The 25,117-nt window shown below is 38.1% G+C and overlaps 1 protein-coding gene across 2 annotated transcripts in view; it reads right to left on the bottom strand.

The window, feature by feature from the left end:
• Positions 1 to 25,117, bottom strand: part of nrg3a (neuregulin 3a) — a 196,463-nt gene that overhangs the window by 18,557 nt on the left and 152,789 nt on the right. For both annotated transcript variants that reach the window (XM_078793859.1, XM_058064861.2), the window contains exon 2: positions 22,946 to 23,075. In XM_078793859.1, coding sequence (XP_078649985.1) covers positions 22,946 to 23,075 — 130 coding nt within the window. The remainder of the gene's footprint in view (positions 1 to 22,945; positions 23,076 to 25,117) is intronic.

The raw sequence follows: 25,117 nt of genomic DNA, 5'->3' as shown, positions 1-25,117 counted from the left end.
AAGGAAGGGATGGGCTGACGTATGAGTGCAGGGGTGTCCAAAGTGTGGCTCCTGGTTCATTTGCAGCTATCGGCTGTTTTTGTAATCGGCCCGTGACATATTCCAAAGGGAATTTAACAAAAGAAACGCAAAAAGCTCTAATTTTTCAGTCAAACTATGAAATGAAAGAAGTTGTAATCAAACCGGAAAAAGAGAATAACATTCGGAAAAGTAGCATAAAAAAATATTATTTGTAATATTATGAGAAAAAAATTAAACAAAATAAAAAAAAATATTTTTGGAAAATTAGACAAAAAAGTTATAAGCAGGCTGCACGGTGGTCGAGCCCTCTAGACATGAAGTAACACCCCTATAGTGAACGTTATTCTTATATTACCCAATATAGTAGACATAATAAGAGAAAATATGATGTTTTTACGCTGCATGGCGGTCGAACGATTCGCGCGAGGGCCTCACAGCTAGGAGACCCGAGTTCAATCCCACCCTCGGCCATCTTTGTGTGGAGTTTGCATGTTCTCCCCGTGCATGCGTGGGTTTTCTCCGGGTACTCCAGTTTCCTCCCACATTCCAAAAACATGCTAGGTTAATTAGCGACTCCAAATTGTCCATAGGTATGAATGTGAGTGTGAATGGTTGTTTGTCTATATGTGCCCTGTGATTGGCTGGCCACCAGTCCAGGGTGTAACCCACCTCTCGCCCGAGCACCCTCGTGAGGATAAGCGGTAGAAAATGAATGAATGAACATTAGCGTTTATTCTCAACTCCTATAAAGGTGGCTTTGCAGCTAGCGGCACAACACCAGAAGTCCTTTGGAACTGTGACCAACCACAGCGGAGGGGGCGTGTCCGGAGGCGGGCCGTGGGTGGAATACATTAAAACAAACCGTTTTCACAGGTTTTGTTTAATAGCAAGCTGTGGAGGTGGAGTACATGCTCTACTGAGCTGTCACTTTTTTATCTGTTTTTGTATCTTTAAAACACACACAATGCCGAGAATGACGAGTGTGTCCGTGTCTCCCATATAAGGACTGTTAAAAGTCTACTTTTGCTTTGAAAACTTGTGTAAGACTTCCATCGTCCTCCGTGAACCAGGATGTCGCCTGCTGGCGAACCAACATCAAACTAATTGGATTTGTACACTTTGTAGATTTGATCTGTTTTCCCTATCATGCTCGCGTTCATCCCGCCTCCATCCTTTGTGAACCAGGAAGTGACCGCTTTCCACAACCCTCGTCCACGAAGCGTCAGTCACCGCGTAGATAAATGCGTGAAGGGGCTCCGATCTCACGCTAATCCGGCGCAGAGTGAAATAATCTTCCTGTAATCCGGCGTGTCACATCGTTGATAACGATCATCTGTCCTCGCGGGTCGTACACAAAGTGGGCTCGTGTTTGGAAGACGGCTAACGAGCGCGACTAACGCGATTAGGTGATTGTTTAATTAAAGTGTTAACATGGTTCCCGCCAAGCTCATTTCCCAAATATTCCATGATGTGTGATAATGTGCTGAGGTGGCCCGCGGCGCCGCGATGAAGGAATTGAACCACGTGATGCTGCTGAGAGGACGATATGAAGGTGTTGCCTTTAAATCCACCTTTCTTTTTTTCCTCTTTTACTTCGGTACGAGGTACATTATAAAAAAAAAAAAACAAAACCTTAAACTGTATTATGGAAAGCAGGAAGTGAACAAATGTAACAGTTACTGATTGTAAAAGTACCAGGGGTAGGATTTAATACTCCTTTTGGACATGTGGAACTGGGAACTGATTATGGGATGCACTAAATCAGGGGTCTCAAACACGCGGCCCGCGGGCCAAATGTGGCCCGCAGGACACTAGTTTGAGGCCCACAAAGTTTAATGTTAGTGCGGCCCACACAAGTTTGATATGGATACTGTATGGTATCATGTACCCAGAAAAAATTATTACGTTTGATTAATGTTCATGTTAAAGGTTAAATAACTGTTAATAGTTATCCTCCCTATCCGTGTGGAAGTGGTAAGTTTTTGGCTATTTAAGTTTAAAGGAAATAACTTGAAGGCTACCGTTTAGGTCGCTAGGTCTCTAGTTTGCGAGTTAGCATGTGTCTCAAGACCCTGCAGTTGCGCAATATGTTGTAAATAAAAAGAGTATAAATGTGACTATAGTAATTTGTAATTTGTCTACCCACCAACTATATGTGGTTTCTTATGTTTTTATTATTTGCCGTTTTATTATTATTATTATTATATTTATTTATTTATCACTGATTGATTTTCTTTATTCTTGATTTGTTTATTTATTTTTGATATTTTTTTGTGTAGAAAAATAAAAAGTAAAATATTTGAGAACAGTGGAATGTTTTATCAGAGCTTTTCTTGTAGAAAATTGGAACCAAAGCGAATTTTTTTGTTTTTAATAAATGCGTTTTTTTTTGTTTTTGTTTTAAAAACCTGGTGCGGCCCAGTCTTACCCAGACCCGAGCTCCATTGGCCCCCAAGTAAATTGAGTTTGAGACCCCTTGCACTAAATTGTAATTTAAGTCCACCTTTAACGCCACTCTAATCGGAATATCGGCGTGCCGGATGACTTCCCTAACGACGCCTTGATCATCTTCTCTCGCCTTGCCGCCATCAGCTGCCATTAAGACGCCGTTTCAACAAGCAGATCTTGTTGGGGTTCAATGATGCGAACCGGAAAAAAGTCAATCAACTTCTTTTTCCCCAGCTCAATGCTCACACTTTTTCATCTTTCCCAAACGATCCGACCCAGATAATAATAAATATACGGCATACCAATAACATAAGAAAGCAGTGGCTCAATAGAAAATAAACACAAAAAGGCCATTAACAAAAATCGAAGAAGACTGACAGACGAATAATAAGAGAAGTGGACGGAGCCGCTAGGGAGAACGACGCCGTTAATAAATAAATGGAAATGACAATAAAAGCATAGGATACAGATAAACAAGCCCCAAGAAAACAACCTACTGTAGCGGCAAACGTGCGCCTGTCACCATCGCAAACTCTGGATGGAGGATAATGATCTACACATAAAGCGTACATTACTCGGAGAGCAGTTTTTCATTCATGTGACGATAATATACGCCCTCATAACGCCAGTATCGCCAGAAACGCTCATTTCTCAGGAGTATTTCACTCATTCAATCCCAGCATCCTCTTCAAGGAGCGGCCATTTTACAGGATTTTCACTGATCTTTTAAGGCACATATAATATTGCCTTCTTGGGCTATGTACACATAGTACACGGAAAAACAAAAACCGGATTCTTGTCTTTCATCAGAAGAAGAAAGTTTGTTTCTACCTCTTTGTGTTCTTTAATAAGAATAATAATAATTATTATTATAATTATACTATAATTATAATTAAATATAATTAAATATTAATATATAATTAATATAATTAAATATTATAATTAAATTAAATATTATATTAAATAAATACATATATTTTTGACTGGACCATTTTCACAGTATTAGGACCATATTGAAAAGGAAGATTTAATTGATAACGTGGCAGCAAAACACAGCATTTTAGTGTTTACATTAGCATGTCTAGCTAACCCTTTTCACTTCCGCCTTCCTGACCCCACTCACTCCAAAAGTCACATTTTCTGAGCATAAATCTATCAGTTATATTACTTCATAATATTATTAGAGGTTTATATAAGGGTTTTTAAGTCCTGAATTTATGAAAAAAAAAATTATTCTTACATTCGTAACAGGCATTGCCTGAGACAGCTATGAAAAAAAGGGGCTTATGTAACATTACAAAGTTTTTTTTTCTCTGAATTTTCTAACTTCATTCTAGTGAATTTACGACATTTTTAAATCAGAATTTTATATCTTCATTCTCGTAAATGTACCACTTTTAAAAAAATCTGAAAAGTACAACTTTACTCAAAAAAATCTATGAATTTATTCACGTTAATGTACAACTTTATTCTTGTAAATTTATGACTTTTTGTCTCATAAACGTACGACTCGATTGTCGTTTTTCTTGTAAATGTACAACTTTATTCTAATACATTTCTGACTTAATTCTCATCAGTTAAGCACATTTTTTCATCAAAATTTTTTTATTTTTATTTATTTTTTTTATTTTTTATGATGACTTTTTTCTAATAAATGTACAACATTATTTTTGTAAATGTTTTTTCGAAAAAGAGTATTTCTAGTTCTCTGATGTTGTATGCGATAAGCGAGGGAGTGATATTTGAACAGTGATATTGGAGGGACTGCCTGGGAAAAGTCTGTATTTCAAAGCCTGTAGAGTGTAGTTTGAAGTTCATGATGCTTTCACCCCCCCCCCCCCCCCCGCCGCCACTGAAATCAAAACGCCATCCGTGCATGTGACGCACCGTGTTTACCCCCCCACCACCACACACACACACATACATACACGTGAGTTAATTAAAGGCAAAGCGTTCCTTGAGGGCACGGCGAGGTGCTAACAACACAAGGTAGAGCAGATCATCTCCACCTGTTGGCAGCGTGGAGATGAGCACGAACGCGCCGGAATGACTAATAAGGAGATTAATTGTCAATGCTGCTCATTAACGAGCCGCCAAGGCTTTGACACGTCAGAGTGCCGTGCCATGAAAGTGGATTAATCTTGTCTGAGAAGCCAGGACGCCATTATGCCGCACACCCAGAGCCCTTTTAATACGGACGCTAACACAAAGACTTAACTGTGCCGTGCACGTGTGCGACGCCACCTGTGAGGTCCGTCCACAGAGGGCGTCCTTTTGGAGGCAAAAGAAAGGGCTAACGTTGTCGTGCTAGTTAAACGTTCATGTCAAGAGAGCGGGAAGAAAGACAGGAAGTCAAGTGGATGTGTGGGAAAGGACAACTGCAGCAAAGAAGCGACTTGTTTTCACGTTAGCGCTCCTGCTCAGCCACCATTTTCAGACACGCTAAGCTAGGTAGCTTTTTAACTAAAAAGTTAAAAAGTTCTTTTTAACGATAAACCAACAGCAAAGCTTTGCAGCATACATTTTCCCATTTAAAGCTTCTATTCTTTTAAATTAGCCCACTTCTACTTTTACACTTTTTATTGCATGTGAACGACTGTAAGATAAGCTAGCTGTGCTAGCTATTATTTACGGGTGAACAATAATTATCGGAGCGATATGAGGGAATTATGTCATACCGATGAATCCCGTTACATTAAAAACAGCTCGGATAACTGATTCTTAAAAACAAGCAGGCGAACAAAATAAGCACAAAGTAAGATCAGCTAGCTGTGCTAGCTATTATTTAAGGGTCAACAATAATTATCGGAGCGATATGAGGGAATTATGTCATACCGATGAATCCCGTAACATTAAAAACTCGGATAACTGATTCTTAAAAACAAATAACATTACCCGTGCTGTGCGGGCAAGCAAAACAAGCACAAAGTAAGATAAGCTAGCTGTGCTAGCTATTATTTATGGGTGAACAATAATTATCGCAGCAATATGAGGGAATTATGTCATACCGATGAAATTGGTAACATTAAACTATAACTCGGAAAAACTGATTCTTAAAAACACGCAACATTACTTGTGCTGTGCGGGCGAGCAAAACAAGCACACCTGCCTGTGATGCTAACGTCCTTCACTTCATAGGAGGACATTTCACATGCTAGGTATACAAAATACTCTGCAATGGAGCACATCAAAAAAACTTTATCAGCCACCTGGAAAGTGCAGAAGGTTTTGGGAGCGTGTGCCCGAATACAGTGCACCTTGCTGGGCCACAGAAGGTGGCTCCTCCCCCTCCTGATGGTCGTGATGTGCTAGTAGTTAGGACTCAACAAATCCTTATTTCTTCCAGTCCACTCCACTTTCCATCTTACTATTTTTTGTCAGGCTTCAGCCTTGGCACCTCATGTGACCTGCTCCCACCCCCCCCCCCACGAGGTGAAGGTCGGTATGGCTGAGGTGGCGCTCGTCACATTCCCCCGGGCGACCTCTCGTCTCTGACCTATAAGCGCGTTTCCTCAGCGCCATCAGCGTCTCCCTGTGACGGCTTCTGGAGGACAGGAAGTCACCTCTGAGCTCATGAATATGAAACAGCAGGAGACGGACGTGTCTTCGGTTTTATACTCCATGCATGTTGTGTCCTAAAATGGCTTTTTCAAGTGAATGACACACCATTAATTAGCAAAAAGGAAAGATAGGAATGAACAAAGTGTTGTCTCCAAATTCGTATTGGAATGATTGGAAGCGAATGACCTTGCCGCGTCATTGCCACCCAACTCCCAGGTGTGGAAAAAGAAGCGCTCCGCGCAGCGCAGATGCTATCGGCCGCAGTCGGGGCGTCCTCAATCAGTCGCGATGAATATTCAGCGCCGTTTTGCATCTCTTTACACAAATCCGTCACATCGCAGAACATCTTCCCGCCTCGCCTGCGCAGCCAATTAGCAAGCATCTCCAAGCATGCATCCATCACGCCGATAGCATCAGCCTCAAGCGTGGCGCCGTGTCAATCTGAAGAAGGCTGATTGGAGATGGTCGCTCTCATGACGCTACAAGACGTGTCTTGACTTTTCTTGCATAGCTTCAGAAACTAAGAAAATAAAGGGCGGCGTGGTCATTTGGTTAGAAGTGGCGTGAATGCTAAAAAGCCGGGAACAGGAATACATATAAAGAAGCTCCTGCCGGACCTGCTGCTGCACTCATGCCCCGCCCACCCTCACTTTCATCGCCCGTGAACTCTGACCCAGCCTCCCTGCGCCCCCACGTGGGCTCCCAGTGGGTCATCGGGCTGAGATTTGATTCATCGACCTCTTGGAAAGTATCAAAAGCGCTTTGTGTTCGGGGTCAGCACCGCAGGCCGGGAGGAGGGATTGGACTAATCGGAGAGGCACAGCGTGAAGGTGAGGTCACACGGGGTGCCTGGCGGGGAAGCTGGATGTGGGAAGCAACAGGCAGGAAGTCATCATTAGAGCCCTCTATGCGCACTGGGCAATATTTAATAACTCTAAACTGCAGCAACTGTGTAATAACTGTGTAATAACTGTATAATACTGTCATTTGCACACTGGCCACTGTGTAATTACATATAATATGCAATAACTGTGTAATAACTGAAAATATGCACACTGTCACCACGTAATTACATTTAATATGTAATAACTGTGTAATAACTGAAAATATGCACACTGTCACCACGTAATTACATATAATATGTAATAACTGTGTAATAACTGTGTTATATGCACACTGTACACTATATAATTACATATAATATGTAATAACTGCATAATAACTGTAATATGCACACTGTCCACCGTGTAATTACATATAATATGTAATAACATGTAATAACTGTATAATAACTGTGTCATATGCACACTATACACGATGTAATTACATATATTTAATTGTGCAATATACATACTGTACACTATGTAATCACATATAATATGTAATAACTGCATAATAACTGTAATATGCACACTGTCCACCGTGTAATTACATATAATAATGTAATAACATGTAATAACTGTATAATAACTGTCTTATGCACACTATACACTACGTAATTACATTTAATATGTAATAACTGTGTAATAGCTGTATAACATGCACACTATCGCCACGTAATTACATAAAATATGTAATAACTGTATAATAACTGTTATTATGCACACTGTACACTATGTAATTACATATAATATGTAATAACTGCATAATAACTGTAATATGCACACTGTCACCGTGTAATTACATATAATATGTAATAACTGTATAATAAGTGTGTCATATGCACACTATACACGATGTAATTACATATATTTAATTGTGCAATATACATACTGTACACTATGTAATCACATATATATAATATGTAATAACTGCATAATAACTGTAATATGCACACTGTCCACCGTGTAATTACATATAATAATGTAATAACATGTAATAACTGTATAATAACTGTCTTATGCACACTATACACTACGTAATTACATTTAATATGTAATAACTGTGTAATAGCTGTATAACATGCACACTATCGCCACATAATTACATAAAATATGTAATAACCGTATAATAACTGTTATATGCACACTGTACACTATGTAATTACATATAATATGTAATAACTGTATAATAACTGTAATATGCACACTGTCCACTGTGTAATTATGTATATGTAATAACTGTATGATAACTGTGTCATATGCACACTATACACTACGTAATTACACATATGTAACTGTATAATAACTGTAATATGCACATTGTCCACTGTGTAATTACGTATGACATGTAATAACTATGTAATAACTGTATAATAACTGTCATATGTGCACTGTCCATGTAATTGCGTATAATGTCTAATAACTGTGTAATAACTGTATAATAACTGTCTCATATGCATGCTGTCCTCTGTAATTATGTAATGACTATCTAATAACTGTGTAATATGCAGACGTATAATATGTAATAATTTTATAAGTGCAATAACATGTAATAACTGTGTAATAACTTTGTGATAACTGTATGAGAAACTGGTTAAAGGGAAAACCTGCAGCGTCTCGTCCCTCCATGGCAGGAGATTGACAGCTGTGATGTACTAAGTGTGTAATATGCACGCTGTCCAGTGTGTAATAACCGTGTAATAACTCTGTAGTGTGCAGACATGCATGGAAACTGGAGTTTTTTTTTTATTGTTGAAGCGGTCAGGTTCCAAGCATGTGAAAAAAGTCTGGAAATGATGGTAAATCTTTCCTGTCTTCACTTCCTCCCACAGTTGAAATAAAATGTTATATTTACTGGAAGCATTTTTGAATTTCTGCCTCTCTGGTGTCCACCTCCAAGTCCGGAAGTTTCCCATCTTTTTGTCCGAGAGTGTTTGTGAAAGAGCCTTGTGTGCTCTCTAGGCGAGGCTTCCTGCCTCGGAGCACGGCGCCATTAGACTGCTAATGTTTGCTGCTATCAAAGAGTCCTTTGACAGGAGACACACACATTTCCACGCAGCCGCCAGTTAAGCACAGTAATGAGAGCTGTAATGACATGATGTAATGAAACGTACGTTTCAGCAAATACCAGAGGCGGGCTGTCACATGAAAAAAAATACCAGGGTAACATTTGCTAGCTAACGTGAAGAAGAAAGGCCCCAAAAACTTCCCCGCCCGTTTTGTTTTCTGTTTGGCAAATAAAAGCGAGCACACAAAGAGCGCTAAGACGGCGACGCAGGAGTCAGAAAGAAGAGCGGGAGAAGTAAAAAAAAAAAAAAGCCGGCTGAGCGATGAAGGGCATATCCAATGAGCTGCATCGATCTGAGCACTGCAGCAGAAATGGATGCCTTGCATCTAGCGCAAATTCAATTAAACTCTTATAATCAACCTGAGCGGAGAGGGAGGGGCGGGGGACGGGGGGTTGGGGGGGGGCATTAGCATGTAATGTATCTACATAGAGTGACAATCACATTCATCCTGCAGCCGCAAAACAAAACAACACAATCTTCTCTTTTCTATTTCCTCTCATTAACAATTCATTACTCATATTTACTGAAGGGACTCATGTGGGGGTTGGGCGGGGGCGGGCGGGGGGGGGGGGGGGTTCAGGGATCAATGTCCTATTTACACATTTAGACGTCGTATGGACTGAGTTGCGATGAACTGCCCTATAAAACCTTTACCAATACCGCCTTCAATCTGCCGTCACGGTCCTGGCCGCTAATATGGCGCTCCATCACAATCGGGACGGGATGCGAAACAACCGACAGCAGCACGCCGTACTCGTCCTCGCTCTCAGCCTCGGAATAAACCACACGACACCACACCACAAACGCACATCTGTGGATAAATTGTTTGTGAATGCTAAATCGATAAGCTAAAACTAATGTGGAGCCTGAAATGTTTTGGATGGGTGGTGGCTAGCTAGCCTTGGTGTAATAATAATAATAATAATAATGCGCTGAACCTAGCACAATAATGGACGGCATTTAATTAATTCATGAATTAATTATTATTGGTGATGACACCCCCCCGGTATTGGATTTAACTTCAGAGCAATGGAGGCCATTGATACATAAGAGCTCGGCACACTCACTTCCAAATGTGAAAATTGTAAATAGTTCATGGTGTTAAATTTGTAAATAAATTGTAAAATAATAAATAAAAATAAAATTTATAAAAATAAAAATTTGCCCTATTATATAAAATTAGAGATTTTTTTGTAAAAAAAATTAAAAAAATAAATTTAAAAAAATCAATACAAAATATTAAATTATTCATAAATTATAAAATAGGCCTATTAAAACATATTAAACGTATTAAAACAATTATGACTACTACAACTAGTAGTCGTAGTAGTAGGCTAGTATTAGCCTGCTTATTGGCTTGCTTGTTAGCCTGCTTTTGCCCTATTATATAAAATTAGTCAGAGATTTTTTTGGGAAAAATAAATAAATAAATAAATAAATAAATATATAAATAAATAAAGAATAATAAAAAAAAATCTATACAAAATATCAAATTATTTATAAATTATAAAATAGGCATATTAAAACGTATTAAAACGATTATTACTACTACAACAAGTAGTAGTCGTAGGCTAATTTAGCCTACTTATTGGTTTGCTTGTTAACCTGCTTTTGCCCTATTATATAAAATTAGTCAGAGATTTTTTTGTAAAAAAAAATTATAATAATAAAATATATGAAATAAATAAATCAAAAAAATCAATAAATACATTTTTAAAAAATCAATAAAAAATATGAAATGATTATTAAATAGGCCTATTAAAACGTAGGTTTACCAAAGTGTAACAAAGGCCACATACAGGAAATGATGTACCGGCCTGGTGCTTTCTGTCAAGCTCTGTGAGCCAACGCGGCTTCGCCAGGCGCCATGACACGGTCGCCATGTGGCATAATGAAGCCTTTAAAGGGGAACTTTTTATCTTTAAGTCAACACACTTGATGAAAGGGACCGTCTTGAGGAGCGTGGAAATGGGAACTTTCCTTTGATAAACGCATAGACGCTTTCATGGCGTTTGCATGACGTGATAGCGACTGGTTCATGCCGCACACACACATATATGTATATATATATATACAGTATATATATATAAATATCTATATATTTCTATTTCAACATGTTCTTTCTTGGTAGCAGAATTCAATTACCCTGCGACTCGCATGTAATCACTTCTCATCCCCGAGGCTTGACTCTCTCCTTGCACGGACAGAAGCAGCCTAATTACTCTCTGACCTTGACGCTCTTCCCTTCTCAGCGTCCTCCCTGCTCTCAAACGCGTTCCCGCGCCGGTAAAACACGCCCACATGACAAGTCGGCCATGTTTGCGCTGCTGCCATAAACGTTTCTCTTGCCGCTGCAAGTTTTACGATGGAGACAGCTTGACCCCAGAGGAGAGGAATCGCTTCACGCCAGTGCCGGCGTTACCACAGAGACCATGGCTAAACATATCCTGCTGAAGGAGCTGATTCAAAATATTGTTCATTCATAAATTTTGGCTACATGATGATGCCTGTTAGTAGTAAAACATTTTTATATGTAATATTCTTGGCCTAAATGGAATTGAATTGTACTAGTGAATGTATTATTGTGCACTGGCCACTAGGTGTCGCCACAACTTGATCACCAGAACAGCCACTTATTGCAGGTTTAAATGATCTCACACAATAACAATAATCATCATAATAACACAAGTTAAACTTCTGATGTCACTTCCTGTCCGTCTGGCACTAATGTCCCCCAGGGAACACCAGCAGAAGTTTATTTACGTACGCCTTTATAATTATTGGGTAATTATAAAATATTGGGTATTTATAAAATATTGGGTACTACAAGTGTAAACAATTGCTGCTCATATGTGAGCCTAAGCTACCTTATTTATGTCTAATATGTCTTATTTTCTCCGTTTATAGCTACTACATTGGGCAAAACAAATGTAAAAGTGACTATAGGGTTGCTATTTCATGTCTCTAATATTAACAACCCGGATTTAGAAGAATGTAAACAGGTATCCTATGCCTAATATTACTTTGTTTATCTTATTATGTTTACTATATTGGGTAATACAAATGTAAAGGTGACTATAGGGGTGTTATGTCATGTCTAGAGGGCTCTAACAATCAAACAAATCATATTATATTAACAAATCATATATTATATTATATTCTTATGTCTACTATGTTGGGTAATAGGAGGATAAAGGTGACTGTAAGGGTGTTATTCCATGTTTAGAGGGTTCTAATAATGTTAAAAAATATATTAAGAAGGTGGTTAAAAAGCTTTATAATGCCCAATATGTCTTATTTTCTCTTATTACGTCTACAACATCAGGTAATAGTAGTGTAATGGTGACTGTAAGGGTGTTATTCCATGTTTAGAGGACTCTAATAATGTTAAAAACCGTATTTAGAAGGTGATTAAAAGCTTTATGATGCCCAAAATTTCATATTTTTTTCTTCATTCGTCTACTACGTCGGGTAATAGGAGCGTAAATGTGACTGTAAGGGTGTTATTCCATGTTTAGAGGGCTCTAATAATGTTAAAAACTGTATTTAGAAGGTGGTTAAAAAGCTCTATGATGCCCAATATGTCTTATTTTCTCTTCTTATGTCTACAACATCAGGTAATATGAGTGTAAAGGTGACTGTAGTGTCTGTCTCAAAGTCTAGACTGTCTTGATGGCTCGACGGACGACTACATCCGTGCTATTTGAGAGGGTTACCTTAGCACACTCGCTAATGACGAGTAATTGATACGCTCCAAAAGAAAGGTGCATTTTTGAAACCAATTCCACCTTTGCAAAGATAATCTCTCTGTGAGAGGTGTTTCCTGAACCATATGTTTATTACTTTGGAGTACACGTGTACTGCCTCGTAACAACAACTGTTTCTTGTTCTTGGAACTGTTCGTGTGGCCAATTAAGGCAAACTCATTCTGACAAAAACCTTGCTTACGGCCAAAACACCTCAGCACATAGAAAATAGAAAAATACAACACATTATCCTTCAAATAAAACATGCGCTAATTGAACCCAGCCACAAGCTGCAAAAGATTAACCTTGTGTCTGGCTGCCAGTCAAATAGCATGCTGTGTGTGTGTGTGTGTGTGTATAGCTGTAATACTCAACATGACACTCTGGTAATGGATTCTGCTGTAATATAATAACTGTATAATAACAGTTGAGTATGTACATTATATAATAACTATGCCAATATGGAATAAGTGTGTAATAACTACGCAACATGTACATTGCCACTTAACAACACTACAATAATTATGTAATATGCACTGTCCATTCTGTAATATGACACTGGTAATGGATTCGCTGTAATATAATAACTGTATAATAACAATTGAGTATGCACATTATATAATAACTACGCCAATATGGAATAAGTGTGCAAATAACTACACAACATGTACATTGCCAGTTAACAACAAAACAATAATTATGTAATATGCATTGTCCATTCTGTAATAACTGCATAATATCTATGTAATAGTACACAGTCCACTATGTAACATGGCCTACAGTGTAATAACCGTGTAATAACTTTATTTTCCCCACAGTTTACTCCACAAACTCACAAACAAATTCCTTTCTGCACAAAAGAAGGCTCGGAGATCACAAAGCCGAGATGGGAAATCAAAGCAAGGCTTACTCCTCCCTGGTGGAGGTAACAAAGAATATGAGAAGCTGCTGTACTTGGTCATGTAGAAGCATCCCGCTATTGTTTACATCCTATAGTACGCCTTTGATGTGCTGTAATTATCTCTCCAAAAAGGAAATGATTCTCCAATCAGCGTGTGTGTGTGTGTGTGTGTGTAGGAATCATGAAGATGATTCATGCATGAGGAATGAGAATAATATTAATGAGATTCTCTCTCTTCGGAAGGAGAACGCCGCATGATCATGTCGCCCTCGGGGAGAGTTATTCATGGAGACACACGCTGCATGTGACCATACATGTCATTGCATTGGCTGTGTGTGTGTGTGTGTGTGTGTGTGTGTGTGTGTGTGTGTGTGAGAGAGAGAGCTTTGCGCCGTGCAGCAGTGTTCACTTCCAATCAGCTGATTTGCACCGTGCATCAGACCCGACATGGCTGAAAAATCAGGACGGAATAACAAAAGACGTTCCAGGAGACGTGTTCATATGAGAGGTTTGTCCTCCTCAGCAGGACGTACATTTTATGTGTCATCAGCACAGTGACACTGCTGTGTTGTGTTGCTGTCACTACGTCTTAGCGGAGTAGCACACAATGACCAAAGAGGACTCAAGGCAGAGCCTTGATGAACACCGCCAGCTGTCTTTGTGGCAAAACACATGCCAGCGGATACCCGGTTTGACAAGCGAGAGATGAGGCTTGCATGGGTGTCAGCCATAAATCCTACCGTTGTACAGATATGTCACAACACTAGCATCCCAACGGATGCTAGCATGACGCTAGCTAGTCACCGGGAAAGAGTTTCAACCCATCAGCAAAACATTGTGTCACACTAAGACAGGAAGAACATCAAGTGAAAAGCAGTAGTACCAGCCTGGACTAACAAATACACACGTTAGTACTCAATAAGAGTCCGAATTATAGGGTGGGTGGGGTCGTCCATTACAGGGTGCGGTTTGTACGCCGCCTTTCTTTCTTTCTTTCTTTCTTCTTTCTCAGTTTATGTCTTTACTTACAACTTTATTGTTCACTTTATTTTATCACATATTTTATTTTTCTTTCAATGTTTGGATTTTATTCTTGGAAAATCACTGCAGATTTTCTGTTTCAACTTGTGGTGCCCAAGACGAGACTTAAGACCAGGTTAGACCGAGCCTTTTCTGTGGTTGAAAAAAGGCCCCCCAAGATCGAAAGCTTTAAGTCTCGTCTTAAAACCCACTTTTATTCTCTGGGTTTTAACTCGGAGTGAGTCGTATGGTCCTGTGTCTTTTAGTTCTTTCTTTTTATTTTAACTGGTTTGATTTTTTAGACTTTTATTGCTTTGCTTCTTGTTTTTAATATTTTAATATCTATTTTATTTCTTTTTTTTGGATTACATTCAATTTGTACCTTTATTTATTGTATTATATTTTTACTTTTTACTTTGGAAACTCTGTTTATAAAATGTACTATATAAATAAATAACAAATATATATATATAAAGTGGATTGGATTGGATTTTGCAGCCCAATTTTTTTTATTTTAATTTTTACAACTTTTTTTTTTAAGCCATGTATGCAGATGCATATTGAATTTTTTTTTTTTTTTTTTCCCCGCTTTATTTGGGCAAATATATGAATCATAACAGTGCATTTCTTACATCAATCAAAATCAAAATATAACTTTCCATTATTTACATTTGTATTCAACCATCTGATAACAAGCCCAAAAGGAGTAGGCTGAAGCAAAAGCTTATAAATGCCTACCCCTTTTTGCAAGATATAATTATGTTCATGCCACTGTCTTGTTTCCCCTGTTATTATTATCATTGTATTATTATTATTATTATTATTATTATTATTATCATTATCCTTATTGTTATAATCTTTATCATTATTACCATCATTATAATCATCACTAATATTATTATTTTCATCATTGTAGTTGAAGATTTTGTGATTTTTTATTTTTAATTATTTAATTTTACAGACTTCATTGCTTCTTGTACAGTGTAGAAATTTCTTCTGTTTTATTTTCAGAAATCTCCAGTCTTTGTGTGTCAATTTATTAGCCCACTTTTTTGTGACATTTACTTATTTTCTGGATTGCATGTGTCTAATCTTGTGCATTAAAAAACAAGAACTTGAGACTGTGTCTGGACAGGTGACCAACCCAAACATCAGTTTCTTCTTGTTAAGCCCTACCTGAGGTTTTTAGACGTGTTTATTAGTTTGTGTGTGTCTTGTCTTGTGCATTAGGAAGCAGGTTTTAGGTCTGTGCTCAAACCAATTTTTTAAGCAGTGATGTCTTGCTGTCCATTATTACTATTTATTGTAAAGTAATAATTAATAATAATTAATGATGATAATAATAATGATAATCACTACCTCTATATTTATGCAAGTTAGCCTAGGTACCTAGGCTAATTATTAGTGTTGTTTTTAAAATATATTATTGTCGAATCATATCGTATCGTGTATCAATTTTTTCTTCTTTCCCCCCACAAAGTTATAACTTTGTCGTTGTTATTTAATAAAATTTTTAAAAATACTATGACTTATATATATTTATATATATAATATAATATAATAAAACATAATATAATATAAAATTATTATATAGTATATAATAATTTATATATATATATTTTTTAAAAATATATATATTTCAAGTTGATGCTACTAATATGAGCTTAGTATTTTGATTGTATTTTGGTAAAATGACTGCAGATTTTTCATTTTTGTTGATTATTTTCTAAACACGTATCGAGATGCGTATCGAATGCTTCCGTTTGTAAAATCTATTGTTTTTGCATCGTATGCTAGGCTGTGTATATTTTTCTGCACCAAAATGACAACTTTTTTCCTTGTTTTGTTAAACTTAATATTTTAAAATATTTCAACATACTAAAATTTGCTTATTTTTCCAACTAATATGAATATTTTTATTTAATTCTTGTAAAATGACTCCCAATTCTGGTCAAGGTGACTGTGACCTTGAAGTCGACAACGTGGGATGTTTGACTGTGTACCTAATGAAGCGGCCTGAGTGAATGAATGTTTGTCAATGAGACAAGGAAAAAGTGAGGCTCGGTCCTGGTTGCTCCCAACCCCCCCCCCCCCCCCGCGCTTCCATTAGAGTACTTTTTAACACACTTAGTGTTCCTCACTCCTCCTCACTTCCTCTCACAATACATCTTTCCTTTCCTCCCACCTTTGCTTCCGTTCCCCTGCGAGGATTCATTTGCCGCCAGCGTCGCCTCGCCGCCTCGATGTGTGCTCCTCTTATCCCTTTCATTTTCTCCCACCTCCCCAAACGTGCCGGTGCATCCGCTCGCCTTATTACGGAGGAGGAGGAGGCATCGAGGCAGGGGTGGGGGGAGTTAAGTGGACAGACAGGCGGGAAAATGACAGGAATGAAAATCAATGAATGAGTGATTTTCTTCTCGTTTTGTCTGAGTAAACACACGGAGTTCATCAAACACACAAACGTGTCTGTCATGTCAAATGTGCACACGCACACACACACGCACACACACACAACCGTTGTCATGGTACGTTTATGCTGTCACAAAACAATATGACACCGAGACAAATTACCTCATTCTGTCACTGCATGTCCGCGTGTGCTTCACGTGTGCTTCACGTGTGCTTCACGTGTGCTTCACATGTGCTTCACGTGTGCTTCACGTGTGCTTCACGTGTGCTTCACGTGTGCTTCACGTGTGCTTCACGTGTGTGTGTGTGTGTGTGTGTGTCTCACATGTGCCTGTTGGTTGCCTGCTGTCAATTGGTGTGTGTGGGGGGGGTACTACACTTGTATTTCCACACCTGAAGTACTATATTTGTATTTCCAAAAGTGAAGTACTATACAGTACTTGTATTACAAACCTGAAGTAATACACTTGTATTTCCACACTTTAAGTACCATATTTGTATTTCCAAACATCAAGTACGACACTTGTATTTACAAAAGCGAAGTACTATACAGTACTTGTGTTTCCAAACCTGAAGTACTATACTTGTATTTCCACACGTGACGTACTACACTTGTATTTCCACATCTGAAGTACTATATTTGTATTTCCAAACCTCAAGTATGACACTTGTATTTCCAAAAGTGAAGTACTATATAGTACTTGTGTTTCCACACCTGAAGTAGTATATTTGTATTTCCAAAAGTGAAGTACTATACAGTACTTGTATTCCAAACCTGAAGTACTACACTTGTATTTCCATACGTGAAGTACTATATTTGTATTTCCAAACATCAAGTACGACACTTGTATTTCCAAAAGTGAAGTACTATACAGTACTTGTATTCCAAAACCTGAAGTACTATATTTGTATTTCCACATGTGAAGTACTATATTTGTATTTCCAAACATCAAGTACGACTCTTGTATTTCCAAAAGTGAAGTACTACACAGTACTTGTATTCCCAAACCTGAAGTACTATACTTGTATTTCCACACGTGAAGTACTACACTTGTATTTCCATACGTGAAATACTATATTTTATTTCCAAACATCAAGTATGACACTTGTATTTCCAAAAGTGAAGTAGTATATTTGTATTTCCAAACATCAAGTACGACTCTTGTATTTCCAAAAGTGAAATACTATATTTATATTTGCAGACGTGAAGTAGTATACGTCTATTATATACGTATACGTGTAGTATACGGGTTTTTGCAGTCATGCAGTATACATGGACTTCTTCCAGAGGAGTTTGGACCATCCTCATCTAAATCCAATGGGGAACATTTTAGGGTGGGGGGGTGGGGGATCGGGGGGTCGGAGGGGTGGGGGGGGGGGGGGGGGGGGGCGGGACGTGAGCTCCAGACATCTTCATCACCTGGAGCATCATTGGTACTAGCCTCCTGTGACAGCTACTTATGACACACTTTACTTCCTGTCAGAGGTCAACCGGTCGTCCCGCTAACCCAGCGCTTCTAAAACGTATCCAATTCCCAGCCCAAAGCAGATAGTAAATGAAACGGAACTGATTTACACGGTGGATTAGATAAACAGTCTCAAGTCAGAGAGACAAAAGAACCAACCCACAAAATGTCTTGCTTTGTTTGAGACGTTAGCGTGAAGAAGAAAAATGACAGCATTTCACAGAAGGCAAATATATCAACACACACAAAACAGCTAACTTGTTAGCTAGCTAACTTGTTAGTCAGCTAACAGCTAACTAAACAGCTAACTTGTTAGCTACCTAACTTGTTAGTTAGCTAACAGCTAAAAGAACCAACCCACAAAATGTCTTGCTTGTTTGAGACGTTAGCGTGAAGAAGAAAAATGACAGCATTTCACAGAAGGCAAATATATCAACACACACAAAACAGCTAACTTGTTAGCTAGCTAACTTGTTAGTCAGCTAACAGCTAACTAAACAGCTAACTTGTTAGCTAGCTAACTTGTTAGTTAGCTAACAGCTAAAAGAACCAACCCACAAAATGTCTTGCTTGTTTGAGACGTTAGCGTGAAGAAGAAAAATGACAGCATTTCACAGAAGGCAAATACATATATCAACACACACAAAACAGCTAACTTGTTAGCTAGCTAACTTGTTAGTCAGCTAACAGCTAACTAAACAGCTAACTTGTTAGCTACCTAACTTGTTAGTTAGCTAACAGCTAAAAGAACCAACCCACAAAATGTCTTGCTTGTTTGAGACGTTAGCGTGAAGAAGAAAAATGACAGCATTTCACAGAAGGCAAATATATCAACACACACAAAACAGCTAACTTGTTAGCTAGCTAACTTGTTAGTCAGCTAACAGCTAACTAAACAGCTAACTTGTTAGCTAGCTAACTTGTTAGTTAGCTAACAGCTAAAAGAACCAACCCACAAAATGTCTTGCTTGTTTGAGACGTTAGCGTGAAGAAGAAAAATGACAGCATTTCACAGAAGGCAAATACATATATCAACACACACAAAACAGCTAACTTGTTAGCTAGCTAACTTGTTAGCTAACTTGTTAGCTAACAAGTTGTTAGCTAACTTGTTAGCTAGCTAACTTGTTAGCTAGCTAACTTGTTAGTTAGCTAACAGCTAAATAAACAGCTAACTTGTTAGCTAGCTAACTTTTTAGTTAGCTAACAGCTAAAAGAACCAACCCACAAAATGTCTTGCTTGTTTGAGACGTTAGCGTGAAGAAGAAAAATGACAGCATTTCACAGAAGGCAAATACATATATCAACACACACAAAACAGCTAACTTGTTAGCTAGCTAACTTGTTAGTTAGCTAACAGCTAAATAAACAGCTAACTTGTTAGCTAGCTAACTTGTTAGTTAGCTAACAGCTAACTAAACAGCTACTAAGGCAGGTAGCGCTTGTTTGTTGTTGTTTAGCGACGGTGAGGAAAAAAGGTGCTTCAGGTGTGACGGCGGCCACTTACAGGAAATGCTTAGTGAAAAGCTCATTTTGCAGCGTGAGGTCTGAATGATGAATTGTGTGACAAATAAAAGCCACAAAGTCCATTTATCCTCATTAAATGTTTGGATTGATCTCAGCCTCAACCTGATTTGTCTCAATTTGTCTCCAAGTCAACCCTATTATGTATTGATCCATGCTAGCTAGCAGCAACACAGACCTCTCTCCCGCCTTTCATCTGGACCACGCCCCCTGCATCGCCACGCCCACAACAGGACCCCGCCCCCTTTATTACCTGGGTCATGTTGAAGTCATTTCATTTACTTTTTATTTACTTTTTCATTTACATGTATTTCCAAGTACTATACAGTAGTTGTACACCCAAACCTGAAGTACTACACTTGTATTTCCAAAAGTGAAGTCCTATACAGTACTTGTATTTCCACACCCTAAGTACTACACTTGTATTTCCACACCTGAAGAACTTCACTAGTATTTCCAAAAGTGAAGTACTATACAGTACTTGTATTTCCACACCTTAAGTACTACACTTGTATTTCCACACCTGAAGTACTATATTTGTATTTCCAAACATCAAGTACGACTCTTGTATTTCCAAAAGTGAAGTACTATGAAGTACTTGTAGTCTCAAACCTGAAGTACTATACTTGTATTTCCACACCTGAAGTACTACACTTGTATTTCCAAACATCAAGTACGACACTTGTAATTCCAAAAGTGAAGTACTATACAGTACTTGTATTTCCACAAGTTAAGTACTACACTTGTATTTCCACACCTGAAGTACTATATTTGTATTTCCAAACATCAAGTACGACACTTGTATTTCCAAAAGTGTAGTACTATACAGTACTTGTATTCCCAAACCTGAAGTACTTTACTTGTATTTCCACACCTGAAGTACTACACTTGTATTTCCACACCTGAAGTACTATATTTGTATTTCCAAACATCAAGTACGACTCTTGTATTTCCCAAAGTGAAGTACTATACAGTACTTGTATTTCCACATGTTAAGTACTACACTTGTATTTCCACATGTTAAGTACTACACTTGTATTTCCACATCTGAAGTACTATATTTGTATTTCCACGTGTTAAGTACTACACTTGTATTTCCACATGTGAAGTAATACACTTGTATTTCCAAACATCAAGTATAAAACTTGTATTGGCAAACATCAAGTACTATACAGTTCTCAGATTCCCAAAGCTGAAGTACTACAATTGTATTTCCAAAAGTAAAATACTATATTTATATTTGCAGGCGTGAAGTAGTGTACGTCTATTTCCAAATGTGAAGTAGTATATGTGTATTTGCAGACGTGAAGTAGAATATGTGTATTTACAGACATGAAGTAGTATGGGTGTATTTGCAGACATCAAGCAGTATACGTGTACTTTTAGATGTGAAGACGTACTTACAGACGTACTTGCAGACTGTATGCAGACGTGACTGCATACAGTATACGAGGAGTAGTATATTATGTAGTATATAAAATAGTTAGCATGCTGTTAGCTCCACTTGTCAGCGGATGATGTCGCCGTGGCGACGGGACGGGCAGAGGCGGTGCAGACGTGGACTTTGTTTGACTCCAGGTTTGGATTAAAGCCGGAATAAAACAAGACTGACTTTGAAGTCAAGTGCACGTGCGCCACATTCACAAGCGTGCACGTTTAACCCCCCCCCCAAGCCCCCCCCCCCCCCAGCCCCCACGTCTGGGTTTCCAAATTCCAAGGAGGAAGCGGAAGGAGGAGCCTGGCGGCGATGGGACATTTGAAGGTTGCTGCAGCGTCATGTGATGCTGATGGTGACCTCCATCATTCATCATTCATCATACTACAAACATGGACGACAACAATATAGGTACTTACTTGTACTTCATCATAGTTACCAGGGAAAGGTAATACCTTCTACTATGTCACCAAATAAACACTTGCTATTCTCGACCGGAACGCTTGCTGACTAGCTGTTTAGTTTCCTGTGTGGGCCAAGCCATCAACATTGGCTGTTTTCCATACCAAAATAAGGAAAAGGTTCTGACATTTGGTGGAAAATTGAGGGAATTTATCCAGTACGTAATGAAAAAAAGGGAAATTTTCAGAATTAAAGTAATTAAAGTAATTAAAAATATGTGGAAATTTACAAACAACCATTCACACTCACATTCATACCTATGAACAATTTGGAGACGCTAATTAACCTAGCATGCTTTTGGAATGTGGGAGGAAACCGTAGTACCTGGAGAAAAGCCACGCATGCACAGGGAGAACATGCAATTGGTGGAATTGAACTCGGGTCTCCCAGCTGTGAGGCCTGCGTGCCAACCACTCTAACACCGTGCAGCCTCATATTAATAGTATTCATTCATTCATTTTCTACCGCTTATCCTTACGAGGGTCGCGGGGGGTGCTGGAGCCTATCCCAGCTGTCTTTGGGCGAGAGGCGGGGTACACCCTGGACTGGTGGCCAGCCAATCACAGGGCACATATAGACAAACAACCATTCACACTCACATTCATACCTATGGACAATTTGGAGTCGCTAATTAACCTAGCATGTTTTTGGAATGTGGGAGGAAACCGGAGTACCCGGAGAAAACCCACGCATGCACGGGGAGAACATTCAAACTCCACACAGAGATGGCCGAGGGTGGAATTGAACCCTGGTCTTTCTACCTGTGAGGTCTGCGAGTTAATTACTCTAAATTTAAGTAGTTTCAAGCAGTTTGAGGAAGAAGGACAAAGAAGACAAAAAATGACCACTTCCACACGGAATGAGAGGAGAAGGTTTTGTTCACTCGTGCCCAATCATGAGTACCCAACATGACTGATGCCAAGTGACCACAACACTACAGGACATAAAAGCTATTTTATGGGATGGGATTGAACTCGAGTCGGGAGGTCAGAGGTCACTTACTTGCAGTGCTTGTGAGGCCCGCTGAGCGTCTCAATGACGAAACACTCGCCCCCGTTGAGGCAGTACGCCAAGTCCTTGTCGTGGCACGGCTTGAAGTGCTCCGAGTGCAGCGGCGGGACGGTCGGGGATGCTGTCACGGAAACACACACAAACACTTCAGTCAATACACAAAAAAGAAACCACTAGAGCGGCGGCCATGTTGTTTTTGACTGATGGACCAGTTCCGCTGAGTCAGCTTTTATGAGTCCGTGGAAATTATGAGAAAATGTTCGGAAAATAGGTACTAAAACATTTTGTGGAAAATAGAGACAATTTCTACGGAAAATAAGGGACATCTTCCAGAAAATAAAAGAAAATAAGAAAAAGAAAACAATGGAAAAATTAAGAAAATGTATTTAAAAAATGTGGAAAAATGAGGAATATTTTCTGAAAAGTAAAAGAAGAGATAAAATAGGGACATTTCCAGAAAAGAAGAAAAATTAAGGAAAAAAATGAAAAGAAAATAATATAAATTTATATTATATTATATAAATTATTAATATAATCAAATTATTATTATAATAAAATTATTATGCTTATAAAATAAATTTTAAATTATTAATACAATTAAATTATTATGATTATAAAATTAATTACAAATTTATATTATATAAATTTGAAGTACTATACTTGTATTTCCACGCGTGAAGTACTACACTTGTATTTCCACATCTGAAGTACTATATTTGTATTTCCAAACCTCAAGTACGACACTTGTATTTCCAAAAGTGCAGTACTATATAGTACTTGTATTTCTACACTTGAAGTAATATACTTGTATTTCCACACCTGAAGTACCGCATTTGTTTTTCCAAACATCAAGTACAACACTTGTATTTCCAAAAGTGAAGTACTATATAGTACTTGTATTTCCACACGTGAAGTACTACACTTGTATTTTCATACCTGAAGTACCATATTTGTATTTCCAAACATCAAGTACGACATTTGTATTTCCAAAAGTGAAGTACTATACAGTACTTGTATTCCCAAACCTGAAGTACTATACTTGTATTTCCATACGTGAAGTACTATATTTGTATTTCCAAACATCAAGTACGACACTTGTATTTCCAAAAGTGAAGTACTAAACAGTACTTGTATTCCCAAACCTGAAGTATTATACTTGTATTTCCATACATGAAGTACTATATTTGTATTTTCAAACATCAAGTACGACACTTGTATTTCCAAAAGTGAAGTACTATACAGTATTTGTATTCCCAAACCTGAAGTACTACACTTGTATTTCTACACGTGAAGTACTACACTTGTATTTCCACACCTGAAGTACTATATTTGTATTTCCAAACCTCAAGTACGACACTTGTATTTCCAAAAGTGCAGTACTATATAGTACTTGTATTTCTACACTTGAAGTACTACACTTGTATTTCCACACCTGAAGTACCGCATTTGTTTTTCCAAACATCAAGTACGACACTTGTATTTCCAAAAGTGAAGTACTATATAGTACTTGTATTTCCACACGTGAAGTACTACACTTGTATTTTCATACCTGAAGTACCATATTTGTATTTCCAAACATCAAGTACGACATTTGTATTTCCAAAAGTGAAGTACTATACAGTACTTGTATTCCCAAACCTGACGTACTATACTTGTATTTCCACACATGAAGTACTACACTTGTATTTCCACACCTAAAGTACTATATTTGTATTTCCAAACCTCAAGTACGACACTTGTATTTCCAAAAGTGCAGTACTATATAGTACTTGTATTTCTACACTTGAAGTAATATACTTGTATTTCCACACCTGAAGTACCGCATTTGTTTTTCCAAACATCAAGTACAACACTTGTATTTCCAAAAGTGAAGTACTATATAGTACTTGTATTTCCACACGTGAAGTACTACACTTGTATTTTCATACCTGAAGTACCATATTTGTATTTCCAAACATCAAGTACGACATTTGTATTTCCAAAAGTGAAGTACTATATAGTACTTGTATTTCCACACGTGAAGTACTACACTTGTATTTTCACACATGAAGTACTACACTTGTATTTCCACACCTGAAGTACCACATTTGTATTTCCAAACCTCAAGTACGACACTTGTATTTCCAGAAGTGAAGTACTATACAGTACATGTATTCCCAAACC

Source organism: Doryrhamphus excisus, linkage group LG10, assembly GCF_037039965.1.
Source record: "Doryrhamphus excisus strain RoL-2023G ecotype Guam linkage group LG10, RoL_Dexc_Guam_v1.1, whole genome shotgun sequence".
NCBI lineage: Eukaryota > Metazoa > Chordata > Actinopteri > Syngnathiformes > Syngnathidae > Doryrhamphus > Doryrhamphus excisus.
The sequence above is the reverse complement of the archived record's forward strand: the minus strand, read 5'-3'. Positions and strand labels throughout refer to the sequence as shown.